The sequence below is a fragment of the Pseudophryne corroboree genome, assembly GCF_028390025.1.
Source record: "Pseudophryne corroboree isolate aPseCor3 chromosome 3 unlocalized genomic scaffold, aPseCor3.hap2 SUPER_3_unloc_19, whole genome shotgun sequence".
Taxonomy (NCBI): Eukaryota; Metazoa; Chordata; class Amphibia; order Anura; family Myobatrachidae; genus Pseudophryne; species Pseudophryne corroboree.
Window position 1 is genome coordinate 1587107 of NW_026967507.1, and position 15517 is coordinate 1602623.

Here is a 15517-nt window from a genome sequence, read left to right on the forward strand (position 1 = left end):
ACCGGCTGACCTTGAAGCAGAGGTCTTGCTAAGCTTAGAACATTATAAATCTTAGCTCCAGTATATTTATGTGGAGAGAATTCTCCAGACTTGATCACACTCCCTGGAAATTTTTTCCCTGTGTGACTGCTCCCCAGCCTCTCAGGCTGGCCTCCGTGGTCACCAGCATCCAATCCTGAATGCCGAATCTGCGGCCCTCTAGAAGATGAGCACTCTGTAATCACCACAGGAGAGACACCCTTGTCCTTGGATATAGGGTTATCCGCTGATGCATCTGAAGATGCGATCCGGACCATTTGTCCAGCAGATCCCACTGAAGAGTTCTTGCGTGAAATCTGCCGAATGGAATCGCTTCGTAATAAGCCACCATTTTTACCAGGACTCTTGTGCAATGATGCACTGACACTTTTCCTGGTTTTAGGAGGATCCCGATTAGCTCGGATAACTCCCTGGCTTTCTCCTCTGGGAGAAACACCTTTTTCTGGACTGTGTCCAGAATCATCCCTAGGACCAGCAGACGTGTCGTCGGAACAACTGCGGTTTTGGAACATTTAGAATCCACCCGTGCTGTCGTAGAACTACTTGAGATAGTGCTACTCCGACCTCCAACTGTTCTCTGGACCTTGTTCTTATCAGGAGGTCGTCCATTTTCTTTGAAGACGAATCCTCATTTCGGTCATTACCTTGGTAAGGACCCGGGGTGCCTTGGACAATCCAACGGCATCGTCTGAAACTGATAGTGACAGTTCTGTACCACGAACCTGAGGTACCCTTGGTGAGAAAAGCAAATTTTGGGACATGGAGGTAAGCATTCCTGATGTCCCGGGACACCATATAGTCCCCTTCTTCCCAGTTCGCTATCACTGCTCTGAGTGACTCCATCTGGATTTGAACCCTTGTAAGTGTTCAAATATTTCAGATTTGGAATAGGTCTCACCTAGCCTTCTGGCTTCAGTACCACCATATAGTGTGGAATAATACCCCTTTCCTTGTTGTAGGAGGGGTAATTTTATTATCACCTGCTGGGAATACAGCTTGTGAATTGTTTTCAATACTGCCTCCCTGTCGGAGGGAGACATTGGTACAGCAGACTACAGGAACCTGCGAGGGGGGAAACGTCTCGACATTCCAATCTGTACCCCTTGGATACTACTTGTAGGATCCAGGGGTCCTGTACGGTCCCAGCGTCATGCTGAGAACTTGGTAGAAGCGGTGGAGGGCTTCTGTTCCTGGGAATGGGCTGCCTGCTGCAGTCTTCTTCCCTTTCCTCTATCCCTGGGCAGATATGACTCTTATAGGGACGAAAGGACTGAAGCTGAAAAGACGGTGTCTTTTTCTGCAGAGATGTGACTTAGGGTAAAAAACGGTGGATTTTCCAGCAGTTGCCGTGGCCACCAGGTCCCATGGACCGACCCCAAATAACTCCTCCCCTTTATACGGCAATACACCTTTGTGCCGTTTGGAATCTGCATCACCTGACCACTGTCGTGTCCATAAACATCTTCTTGCAGATATGGACATCGCATTTACTCTTGATGCCAGAGTGCAAATATTCCTCTGCGCATCTCGCATATATAGAAATGCATCCTTTAAATGCTCTATAGTCAATAAAATACTGTCCCTGTCAAGGGTATCAATATTTTTAGTCAGGGAATCCGACCAAGCCACCTCAGCTCTGCACATCCAGGCTGAGGCGATCGCTGGTCGCAGTATAACACCAGCATGTGTGTGTATACTTTTTAGGATATTTTCCAGCCTCCTATCAGCTGGCTCCTTAAGTACGGCCCTATCCGTAGATGGTACCGCCACTTGTTCTGATAAGCGTGTGAGCGCCTTATCCACCCTAAGGGGTGTTTCCCAACGCGCCCTAACTTCTGGCGGGAAAAGGGTATACCGCCAATAATTTTCTATCGGGGGAAACCCACGCATCATCACACACTTTAATTTATCTGATTCAGGAAAAACTACAGGTAGTTTTTTTTTTTCACATCCCACATAATACCCTTTTTTGTGGTACTTGTAGTATCAGAAATATGTAACACCTCCTTCATTGCCCTTAACGTGTGGCCCAAAAGGAAAATACGTTTGTTTCTTCACCGTCGACACTGAAATCAGTGTCCGTGTCTGGGTCTGTGTCGACCGACTGAGGTAAATGGGCGTTTTACAGCCCCTGACGGTGTTTTAGACGCCTGGACAGATACTAATTTGTTCGCCGGCCGTCTCATGTCGTCAACCGGCTTGCAGCGTGTTGACATTATCACGTAATTCCATAAATAAGCCATCCATTCCGGTGTCGACTCCCTAGAGAGTGACATCACCATTACAGGCAATTTGCTCCGCCTCCTCACCAACATTTTCCTCATACATGTCGACACACACGTACCGACATACAGCACACACATAGGGAATGCTCTGATAGAGGACAGGACCCACTAGCCCTTTGGGGAGACAGAGGGAGAGTTTGCCAGCACACACCAAAACGCTATAATTATCCAGGGACAACCTTTATATAAGTGTTCCTCCCTTATAGCATTTTAATATATATACATATCGCCAAATCAGTGCCCCCCCTCTCTGTTTTAACCCTGTTTCTGTAGTGCAGTGCAGGGGAGAGCATGGGAGCCTTCCCACCAGCATTTCTGTGAGGGAAAATGGCGCTGTGTGCTGAGGAGAATAGGCCCCGCCCCCTTTTCGGCGGGCTTCTTCTCCGGAGTTTTTGATATCTGGCAGGGGTTAAATACATCCATATAGCCTCAAGGGCTATATGTGATGTATTTTTCGCCATACAGGTATTATACATTGCTGCCCAGGGCGCCCCCCCCCCCCCCCGCGCCCTGCACCCTCGTGACCGCTGTGTGAAGTGTGCTGACAACAATGGCGCACAGCTGCAGTGCTGTGCGCTACCTGATGAAGACTGAAAGTCTTCTGCCGCCTGGTTCCGGACCTCTTCAATCTTCAGCATCTGCAAGGGGGGTCGGCGGCGCGGCTCCGGGACGAACCCCAGGGCGAGACCTGTGTTCCGACTCCCTCTGGAGCTAATGGTGTCCAGTAGCCTAAGAAGCCAATCCATCCTGCACGCAGGTGAGTTCACTTCTCTCCCCTAAGTCCCTCGATGCAGTGAGCCTGTTGCCAGCAGGACTCACTGAAAATAAAGAACCTAAAAACTTTTTCTAAGCAACTCTTTAAGAGAGCCACCTAGATTGCACCCTGCTCGGACGGGCACAAAAACCTAACTGAGGCTTGGAGGAGGGTCATAGGGGGAGGAGCCAGTACACACCATGTGATCCTAAAAGCTTGCTTTTGTGCCCTGTCTCCTGCGGAGCCGCTATTCCCCATGGTCCTGACGGAGTCCCCAGCATCCACTAGGACGTTAGAGAAAATTATTTGATGATTTGAAGATCCCAATGAGCACAGTGGCCTCCATCATCCATAAATGGTAGAAGTTCGGAACCACCAGGACTCTTCCTAGAGCTGGCCAGCCATCTAAACTGAGCGATCGGGGGAGAAGGGCCCTAGTCAGGGAGGTGACCAAGAAGCCGATGATCACTCTGTCAGAGCAACAGCATTTCTCTGTGGAGAAAGGAGAACCTTCCAGAAGGATAACCATCTCTGCAGCAATCCACCAATCAGGCCTGCATGGAATAGTGGCCTATACGGAAGCCACTCCTTAGTAAAACACACACGGCAGCCTACCTGGAGTTTGCCAAAATGCACATAAAGGACTCTAGACCATGAGAAACAAAATTCTCTGGTCTGATGAGACAAAGATTGAACTGAATGCCAGGCATCATGTTTGCAGGAACCCAGGCACCGCTCATCACCAGGCCAATACCATCCCTACTGTGAAGCATGGTGGTGGCAGATTCATACTGTGGGGATGATTTTCAGTGGCAGGAACTGGGAGACTAGTCAGGATAGAGGGAAAGATGAATGCAGCAATGTACAGAGACATCCTGGATGAAAACCTGCTCCAGAGTGATCTTGACCTTAGACTGGGGCGACGGTTCATCTTTTAGGAGGACAACAACCCTACGCACACAGCCAAGAAATCCAAGGCGTGGCTTCAGGACAACTCTGTGAATGTCCTTGAGTGGCCCAGCCACAGCCCATATTGAACATCTCTGGAGAGATCTGAAAATGGCTATGCACCGACACCCCCCCTCCTGATGGAGCTTGAGAGGTGTTGCAAAGACGAATGGGCGAAACTGGTGTGTACTGGTGGCCGCAGCGCTGAAGGGGTTAACCCTCAGCTGCCCAGCACCATTTTAATGGTCGAATTGTTGTTTGGCGCCATGTTCTGTAAATGCATGTTTAATGATGTGTTTCAACATGTCATATGAAGTGCTCTGCGCACAGTTGTATTATTGCATGTCTAAATGTATTTATGTTTAAGATGTGGTCAAATATAGCTTAAAGGGAAAAAATAAGAATTTACTCACCGGTAATTCTATTTCTCGTAGTCCGTAGTGGATGCTGGGGACTCCGTCAGGACCATGGGGAATAGCGGCTCCGCAGGAGACAGGGCACAAAATTTAAAAGTTTGACCACTAGGTGGTGTGTACTGGCTCCTCCCCCTATGACCCTCCTCCAAGCCTCAGTTAGGATACTGTGCCCGGACGAGCGTACACAATAAGGAAGGATTTTGAATCCCGGGTAAGACTCATACCAGCCACACCAATCACACTGTACAACTTGTGATCTGAACCCAGTTAACAGCATGATAACAGAGGAACCTCTGAAAAGATGGCTCACAACAATAATAACCCGATTTTTGTAACAATAACTATGTACAAGTATTGCAGACAATCCGCACCTGGGATGGGCGCCCAGCATCCGCTACGGACTACGAGAAATAGAATTATCGGTAAGTAAATTCTTATTTTCTCTGACGTCCTAAGTGGATGCTGGGGACTCCATCAGGACCATGGGGATTATACCAAAGCTCCCAAACGGGCGGGAGAGTGCGGATGACTCTGCAGCACCGAATGAGAGAACTCCAGGTCCTCCTCAGCCAGGGTATCAAATTTGTAGAATTTTACAAACGTGTTCTCCCCTGACCAAGTAGCTGCTCGGCAGAGTTGTAATGCCGAGACCCCTCGGGCAGCCGCCCAAGATGAGCCCACCTTCCTTGTGGAATGGGCATTGACAGATTTAGGCTGTGGCAGGCCTGCCACAGAATGTGCAAGTTGAATTGTGCTACAAATCCAACGAGCAATCGTCTGCTTAGACGCAGGAGCACCCAGCTTGTTGGGTGCATACAGTATAAACAGCGAGTCAGACTTCCTGACTCCAGCCGTCCTTGAAATATATATTTTTAATGCTCTGACAACGTCCAGCAACTTGAAGTCCTCCAAATCGCTAGTAGCCGCAGGCACCACAATAGGCTGGTTCAGGTGAAACGCTGATACCACCGTAGGAAGAAACTGAGGACGCGTCCGCAGTTCTGCCCTGTCCGAATGGAAAATCAGATATGGGCTTTTGTACGATAAAGCCGCCAATTCTGACACTCTCCTGGCCGAAGCCAGGGCCAGTAGCATGGTTACTTTCCATGTAAGATATTTCAAATCCACCGATTTGAGTGGCTCAAACCAATGGGATTTGAGAAAATCCAAAACTACATTGAGATCCCACGGTGCCACTGGAGGCACAATCGGGGGCTGTATATGTAGTACTCCTTTTACAAAAGTCTGGACTTCAGGAACTGAAGCCAATTCTTTCTGGAAGAAAATCGACAGGGCCGAAATTTGAACCTTAATGGACCCCAATTTGAGGCCCATAGACAATCCTGTTTGCAGGAAATGTAGGAATCGACCCAGTTGAAATTCCTCCGTCGGGGCCCTCCTGGCCTCACACCACGCAACATATTTTCTCCAAATGCGGTGATAATGTTGTGCAGTCACCTCCTTCCTGGCTTTGACCAGGGTAGGGATGACCTCTTCCGGAATGCCTTTTTCCCTTAGGATCCGGCGTTCAACCGCCATGCCGTCAAACGCAGCCGCGGTAAGTCCTGGAATAGACACGGTCCCTGCTGAAGCAGGTCCTTTCTTAGAGGTAGAGGCCACGGATCTTCCGTGAGCATCTCCTGAAGTTCCGGGTACCAAGTCCTTCTTGGCCAGTCCGGAGCCACGAGTATCGTTCTTACTCCCCTTTGCCGTATAATTCTCAGTACCTTGGGTATGAGAGGCAGAGGAGGGAACACATACACTGACTGGTACACCCATGGTGTTACCAGAGCGTCCACAGCTATTGCCTGAGGGTCTCTTGACCTGGCGCAATACCTGTCCAGTTTTTTGTTGAGGCGGGACGCCATCATGTCCACCATTGGTCTTTCCCAATGGACCACAATCATGTGGAAGACTTCTGGATGAAGTCCCCACTCTCCCGGGTGAAGATCGTGTCTGCTGAGGAAGTCTGCTTCCCAGTTGTCCACTCCCGGGATGAACACTGCTGACAGTGCTATCACATGATTTTCTGCCCAGCGAAGAATCCTTGCAGCTTCTGCCATTGCCCTCCTGCTTCTTGTGCCGCCCTGTCTGTTTACGTGGGCGACTGCCGTGATGTTGTCCGACTGGATCAACACCGGCTGACCCTGAAGCAGAGGTTTTGCCAGGCTTAGAGCATTGTAGATTGCTCTTAGTTCCAGTATATTTATGTGAAGAGACGTTTCCAGGCTTGACCACACGCCCTGGAAGTTTCTTCCCTGTGTGACTCAGGCTGGCATCCGTGGTCACTAGGACCCAGTTCTGTATGCCGAATCTGCGGCCCTCTAACAGATGAGCACTCTGCAACCACCATAGCAGAGACACCCTTGTCCTTGTCGACAATTTTATCCGCTGATGCATCTGCAGATGCGATCCGGACCATTTTTCCAGCAGATCCCACTGAAAAATTCGTGCATGGAATCTGCCGAATGGAATCGCTTCGTAAGAAGCCACCATTTTTCCCAGGACTCTTGTGCATTGATGCACAGACACTTTCCCTGGTTTTAGGAGGTTCCTGACGAGTTCGGATAACTCCCTGGCTTTCTCCTCCGGAAGAAATACCTTTTTCTGAACAGTGTCCAGAATCATCCCTAGGAACAGCAGACGTGTCGTCGGGATCAGTTGGGATTTTGGAAAATTCAGAATCCACCCCTGCTGTTGGAGCACTACTTGGGTTAGTGCTACTCCGACCTCCAGCTGTTCTCTGGACCTTGCCCTTATCAGGAGATCGTCCAAGTAAGGGATAATTAATACGCCTTTTCTTCGAAGAAGGATCATCATTTCGGCCATTACCTTGGTAAAGACCCGGGGTGCCGTGGACAATCCAAACGGCAGCGTCTGAAACTGATAATGACAGTTTTGTACCACGAACCTGAGGTACCCTTGGTGTGAAGGGCAAATTGGGACATGAAGGTAAGCATCCTTGATGTCCAAGGACACCATAAAATCCCCTTCTTCCAGATTCGCTATCACTGCTCTGAGTGACTCCATCTTGGACTTGAATTTTTGTATGTACAGGTTCAGAGATTTCAGATTTAGAATAGGTCTTACCGAGCCGTCCGGCTTCGGTACCACAAATAGCGTGGAGTAATACCCCTTTCCCTGTTGTAAAAGGGGTACCTTGACTATCACCTGCTGAGAATACAGCTTGTGAATGGCTTCCAATACCGTCGCCCTGTCGGAGGGAGACGTTGGCAAAGCAGACTTTAGGAACCGGCGAGGGGGAGACTTCTCGAATTCCAACCTGTAACCCTGAGATACTACCTGCAGGATCCAGGGGTCCACCTGCGAGTGAGCCCACTGTGCGCTGAAATTCTTGAGGCGACCCCCCACCGCCCCTGAGTCCGCTTGTAAGGTCCCAGCGTCATGCTGAGGCCTTTGCAGAAGCCGGGGAGGGCTTCTGCTCCTGGGAAGGAGCTGCTTGCTGCAGTCTCTTACCCTTTCCTTTGCCTCGGGGCAAATATGAATGTCCTTTTGCCCGCTTGTTCTTATAGGAACGAAAGGACTGCGGCTGAAAAGACTGCGTCTTTTTCTGCTGGGAGGTGACCTGAGGTAAAAAGGTGGATTTCCCGGCTGTTGCCGTGGCCACCAAATCCGATAGACCGACCCCAAATAATTCCTCCCCCTTATACGGCAATACTTCCATATGCCGTTTGAAATCCGCATCACCTGACCACTGTCGCGTCCATAAACTTCTTCTGGCAGATATGGACATCGCACTTACTCTTGATGCCAGAGTGCAAATATCTCTCTGTGCATCTCGCATATAAAGAAATGCATCCTTTAAATGCTCTATAGTCAATAAAATACTGTCCCTGTCCAGGGTATCAATATTTTCAGTCAGTGACTCCGACCAAGCCACCCCAGCACTGCACATCCAGGCTGAGGCGATTGCTGGTCGCAGTATAATTATGTGTGTATATACTTTTTAGTGTATTCTCCAGCCTCCTATCAGCTGGATCCTTGAGGGCGGCCGTCTCTGGAGACGGTAACGCCACTTGTTTTGATAAGCGTGTGAGCGCCTTATCTACCCTAGGGGGTGTTTCCCAGCGCGCCCTAACCTCTGGCGGGAAAGGGTATAATGCCAATAACTTCTTTGAAATTAGCAGTTTTCTATCGGGGGTAACCCACGCTTCATCACACACTTCATTCAACTCCTCTGATTCAGGAAAAACTACAGGTAGTTTTTTCACACCCCACATAATACCCCTTTTTGTGGTACTTGCAGTATCAGAGATATGCAAAGCCTCCTTCATTGCCGTGATCATATAATGTGTGGCCCTACTGGAAAATACGTTTGTTTCTTCACCGTCGACACTGGATTCGGTGTCCGTGTCTGTGTCGACCGACTGAGGTAAAAGGCGTTTTACAGCCCCTGACGGTGTTTGAGACGCCTGGACAGGTACTAACTGGTTTGCCGGCCGTCTCATGTCGTCAACCGACTTTTGCAGCGTGCTGACACTATCACGTAATTCCATAAACAAAGCCATCCATTCCGGTGTCGACTCCCTAGGGGGTGACATCACCATTACAGGCAATTGCTCCGCCTCCACGCCAACATCGTCCTCATACATATCGACACACGCGTACCGACACACAGCAGACACACAGGGAATGCTCTGATAGAAGACAGGACCCCACTAGCCCTTTGGGGAGACAGAGGGAGAGTTTGCCAGCACACACCCAAGCGCTATAAATATATAGGGACAACCTTAAATAAGTGTGTTCCCCTTATAGCAGCTTAAATATTATTAATATCGCCAAATAAGTGCCCCCCCTCTCTGTTTTTACCCTGTTTCTGTAGTGCAGTGCAGGGGAGAGCCTGGGAGCCTTCCTAGCAGCGGAGCTGTGTAGGAAAATGGCGCTGTGTGCTGAGGAGAATAGGCCCCGCCCCCTTTTCGGCGGGCTTCTTCTCCCGGTTTTTCTGAAAACCTGGCAGGGGTTAAATACATCCATATAGCCCCAGGGGCTATATGTGATGTATTTTAGCCAGAATAGGTACTTTTCATTGCTGCCCAGGGCGCCCCCCCCAGCGCCCTGCACCCTCAGTGACCGTTGGTGTGAAGTGTGCTGAGAGCAATGGCGCACAGCTGCAGTGCTGTGCGCTACCTCATGAAGACTGAGAAGTCTTCAGCCGCCGGTTTCTGGACCTCTTCTCTTTTCGGCATCTGCAAGGGGGTCGGCGGCGCGGCTCCGGTGACCCATCCAGGCTGTACCTGTGATCGTCCCTCTGGAGCTAGTGTCCAGTAGCCTAAGAAGCCAATCCATCCTGCACGCAGGTGAGTTCACTTCTTCTCCCCTAAGTCCCTCGTTGCAGTGAGCCTGTTGCCAGCAGGACTCACTGAAAATAAAAAACCTAACAAAACTTTTTCTAAGCAGCTCTTTAGGAGAGCCACCTAGATTGCACCCTGCTCGGACGGGCACAAAAACCTAACTGAGGCTTGGAGGAGGGTCATAGGGGGAGGACCCAGTGCACACCACCTAGTGGTCAAACGTTTAAATTTTGTGCCCTGTCTCCTGCGGAGCCGCTATTCCCCATGGTCCTGACGGAGTCCCCAGCATCCACTTAGGACGTCAGAGAAATTCACTTTTTATATATATGACTGAAAAAGGGTCCCGTCTTCTGTGACTAGGAAATGGGATGTTAATTGCCCTCTACTAGCAGATCGGGTGAATGACAAAACCTTTTGATGTTGGACAGTGTACAGCAGTCAATGTGCTAGGAGTGTGACTTCCTCAGGCGTTAATCACGGGGTGGGGGCTCCTTATTCTATATGTAAAGTGGTATGGGGATTGGTATGTGTTTGGAAACCTGTATTTATTTATGTAGCAGGTTTGATTGATATATACGAATCCTGAATGGTATATGCAAGAAGGATGAGGAACATTTGTATTTTGAAGCTATGTGATAAATGTATCAGAGGTGAATTGTAAACCACCAGGTGGTAAGGGATGGAGTTTAAATGACACCAAACTTTGTGTGTAACAGGAAGGAGGAAATTGCTTCATGCACTTATATCCTTTTAAAATTGAATGTATTTATTTATATTTTGTAAGATATCCTGATTGGATGGAAAGGACTCAAGAGGGAACTACCCCCTTAGATGCATTGAGGTTTAACTGTATAAAAAAAGGAGGCCTGTGAGCCTCCAGAGTGTATTATACCATTTTCACTCTGCTGTAAACATCTTGCTGTATTGCTGAGTTCTTTTCAGAACTATCTTTGGTGAATAAACATCATCTGCCTCAAGACGACAGCTTCATCTTGTGACCTGCAGGGCTAAGCGAAACCTAGCTCCGTTTCCGGCTGTCCAGGGTCTCCAAGCTCCGCCTTCCACCTGCTACCGTGCTGTGCTTAGGCAAACAACGATTGGGCATTCGACAATGCCACACAGGGGTGGTAAGACAGCGTGTCGACGCATACAGAGCAGAACTGTGGTTCCAGACGCCACAGCTACGAAGAGTCTGGTGGTGGCAGCGTAGTACCCGCATACTGCACAGTGGGTGGAGTCAATAACAGGCGGTTACTGATGAAAGACACAGCATTATGCTAAGCAGCCATTTTGTATAGCAGTAGCCATTTTTGAGTATATGAAGAAATGCTTTTGCTAAGAAGTTATAACTAATGCTGACATTTCATAAGTTAGAAATAATTATCTGTCTCTACAAGGTTAGGTTGATTTACTGGAACATACTGTGAGACAGTCTACTGGAGGAGTACAGACTCATTTTACAAAGACAGGAAGGAGGGATACAAGCACAAGAGCATCTACCAAGGTCCCTTGTCTTTCAGAAATAATTCTTATGTTTTGTTTGTGACGCTTAAAGTGCTTGTGTAATCACTTTTTTTTGCCTAGAATAACCCTAGACAAATTAACCAATACAGCCTCATTTTGTGGAACATAACCTCGTGTGTATTTATTTTTTGGGTCTCCCAATCGATTGGTAAAGGTATTGAACAGACAACCGAAGGAAGATGCTACAGGAGTTTATCGCCAACATTACATGGGGGCTCGTCCGGGATCACTAACACTCCAGCCAGCAGATTACACTACGGCTGATGCTCGTATACAACCACTGATAAAACCCCGAGTGAGTAATCTAAAGATTGATTTTCAACTTGATTGCTCTCTCAGTGTCTGTATACTATCTACCAGTCTGTTCACCTATGTGCAGGTAGTATACGTGATATAGAACCCGTTTGTCCGTTTAAAAAGTGCACAATTTGTTGTTTTACTGTGTTCTCTGATAAAGTACGTACACAAGTTTAAGTTTTTACATTTACAAGGTAAGAAAAAAAAATTGGGGTGTTTATTTTTCAAATGACATGTCAGTATTGTAAATGTTCATTGTTATGGTATAATCCTAAACTTGAACCAGAATATTGTGAATTTAAGGGGATATTGCCACAAAGTGATTTTAGTTTTGTAGGGAACCTTAAAACAGGATTTGCAGCAGTTGTAGGTTGTCATGTTGATAAAGAAATAATAGAAAAATTTGTTGCTGATAAGTACCCACAGTGTTTACATAATTTACCTGTTAATCAAATACCAGGTAATTTCAAAGCAGTTTGTTCTAAGTACTTGTAATTTTAAGGTAAGCGGGAATCCCCTAATTGGCCAGGACCCACGTGACCTAAATCTTCAATCTGTGACTGGGGGCGGAACTCGAAGCAGTGAGGGCTTTTTGTACAGGACTGTCCGGTGACAACACAGTATTGAGCAAAGGCTGTGAATACTTATGCACATGTGATTTCAGAGTTTTTTATTTTTAATACTTTTGCAAAACAAAAAACAAAAAACTTTTTTCATGTTGTCATTAATGGGTATTGTGTGTAGAAATTTGAGGGGAACATTTTATTTATTCCATTTTGGAATAAGGCTGTAACATAACAAAATGTGGAAAAAGTGAAGCGCTGTGAAAACATTCCTGATGCACTGTATAAGTGATGTCACAGTAACACTCCCAGATTCCCCTCACATCTCCAGTCATGTCCCTGTATTATTATTATAGATCAGGGGTGGGGAACCTTTGGCCTTCCAGCTGTTGTTGAACTACACATACCAGCATGCCTTGCTACAGTTTTACTATTTGGCTATGCTAAAACTGTTGCAGGGCACGCAGGAATGTGTAGTTGAACAACAGCTGGAGGGCCGAAGGTTCCCCATTCCTGCTATAGATATAAGTGGTGTCACTGTGACACTGCCAGATCCCCTCACCTCCCCAGTCATGTCCCTGTATTATTACTATAGATATAAGTGATGTCACTGTTATGCTCCCAGATCCACTCACCTCCTCAGTCATGTCCCTGTATTATTACTATAGATATAAGTGATGTCACTGTTATGCTCCCAGATCCACTCACCTCCTCAGTCATGTCCCTGTATTATTACTATAGATATAAGTGATGTCATTGTGACACTCCCAGATCCACTCACCTCCCCAGTCAGCAGGTAGATGATCTCCAGGGTGATATTTATTATCCTCTCAGTCCTGTGACTCCTTTCCGTGTCCATCGTCAGTGACGCAGTAAGAATACAGAAGATCCTCACAGTTGGAGTGTCTAGTAATATATATAAAACATACAACACACAACATAGAGAAAATATGTAACACTGAGTGTACAGTAAGATTCTCTTTTCACCCAGCCATAGAGCTCTGGCCCGTATCCTTCAGAGTTCCAGTGTCCCAGCACCATAAGACTCCACAAAGGCCGTCACACAGCGTACTGTATGATGTTCCAAAAATGCTCCTCACCTATCTCCATACATATATAAGTTGTAAATGCAGAGAAAAAGAAGCCAACAGAGAATACCTCCACATATCACTGTACGGTCCCCTCTCCCCTATATGATAATAATACCACATATCAGTGTGTGCCGGGAGCTGTGTTATTCCTCCTCATATATCACTGTACGGTCCCCTCTCCTCTATATATAATAATACCACATATCAGCGTGTGCCGGGAGCTGTGTTATTCCCCCTCATATATCACTGTACGGTCTCCTCTCCCCTATATAATGATACCACATATCAGTGTGTGCCGGGAGCTGTGTTATTCCCCCTCATATATCACTGTACGGTCTCCTCTCCCCTATATAATGATACCACATATCAGTGTGTGCCGGGAGCTGTGTTATTCCCCCTCATATATCACTGTACGGTCCCCTCTCCCCTATGTAATAATAATACCACATATCAGTGTGTGCCGGGAGCTGTGTTATTCCCCTCATATATCACTGTACGGTCTCCTCTCCCCTATATAATAATAATACCACATATCAGTGTGTGCCGGGAGCTGTGTTATTCCTCCTCATATATCACTGTACGGTCCCCTCTCCCCTATATAATAATAATACCACATATCAGCGTGTGCCGGGAGCTGTGTTATTCCTCCTCATATATCACTGTACGGTCCCCTCTCCTCTATATATAATAATACCACATATCAGCGTGTGCCGGGAGCTGTGTTATTCCCCCTCATATATCACTGTACGGTCCCCTCTCCTCTATATAATAATAATACCACATATCAGCGTGTGCCGGGAGCTGTGTTATTCCTCCTCATATATCACTGTACGGTCCCCTCTCCTCTATATAATAATAATACCACATATCAGCGTGTGCCGGGAGGTGTGTTATTCCTCCTCATATATCACTGTACTGTCCCCTCTCCCCTATATAATAATAATACCACATATCAGCGTGTGCCGGGAGCGGTGTTATTCCCCCTCATATATCACTGTACGGTCCCCTCGACCCCTATATAATAATAATACCACATATCAGCGTGTGCCGGGAGCTGTGTTATTCCCCCTCATATATCACTGTACGGTCCCCTCTCCCCTATATAATAATACTACATATCAGCTTGTGCCGGGAGCTGTGTTTTCCCCCCCCACATATCACTGTATGGTCCCCTCTAGACTATATAATAATAATAATAATACTACCACCACATATCAGCGTGTGCCGGGAGCTATGTTATTCCCTCTCATATATCACTGTACGGTTCCCTCTCCCTTATATAATAATAATACCACATATCAGTGTGTGCTGGGAGCTGTGTTATTCCTCCTCATATATCACTGTAGGGTCCCCTCTGTCCTATATAATAATAATAATACCACATATCAGCGTGTGCCGGGAGCTGTGTAATTCCTCCTCATATATCACTGTACGGTCCCCTCTCCCCTATATAATAATAATACCACATATCAGCGTGTGCCGGGAGCTGTGTTATTCCCCCACATATATCACTGTACGGTCCCCTCTCCTCTATATAATAATAATACCACATATCAGCGTGTGCCGGGAGCTGTGTTATTCCCCCTCATGTATCACTGTACGGACCCCTCTCCCCTATATAATAATAATACCACATATCAGTGTGTGCCGGGAGCTGTGTTATTCCTCCTCATATATCACTGTACGGTCCCCTCTCCCCTATATAATAATAATACCACATATCAGTGTGTGCCGGGAGCTGTGTTATTCCTCCTCATATATCACTGTACTGTCCCCTCTCTCCTATATAATAATAATAATACCACATATCAGTGTGCCGGGAGCTGTGTTATTCCCCCTCATATATCACTGTACGGTCCCCTCTCCCCTATATAATAATAATAATACCACATATCAGCGTGTGCCGGGAGCTGTGTTATTCCTCCTCATATATCACTGTACGGTCCCCTCTCCTCTATATAATAATAATACCACATATCAGTGTGTGCCGGGAGCTGTGTTATTCCTCCTCATATATCACTGTACGGTCCCCTCTCCCCTATATAATAATAATACCACATATCAGTGTGTGCCGGGAACTGTGTTATTCCTCCTCATATATCACTGTACGATCTCCTCTCCCCTATATAATAATAATACCACATATCAGTGTGTACCGGGAGATGTGTTATTCCTCCTCATATATCACTGTACGGCCCCCTCTCCTCTATATAATAATAATAATACCACATATCAGTGTGCCGGGAGCTGTGTTATTCCCCCTCATATATCACTGTATGGTCCCCTCT

General features: G+C 47.1%; 1 protein-coding gene across 1 annotated transcript in view; it reads right to left on the reverse strand.

Moving 5' to 3' along the window:
* The window catches only part of LOC134983590 (zinc finger protein 260-like), a 221730-nt gene that overhangs the window by 192340 nt on the left and 13873 nt on the right, over nucleotides 1–15517 (reverse strand). Inside the window, exon 2 of the mRNA XM_063949259.1 lies at nucleotides 12920–13044. Coding sequence (XP_063805329.1) covers nucleotides 12920–12997 — 78 coding nt within the window. The 5' untranslated portion in view covers nucleotides 12998–13044. The remainder of the gene's footprint in view (nucleotides 1–12919; nucleotides 13045–15517) is intronic.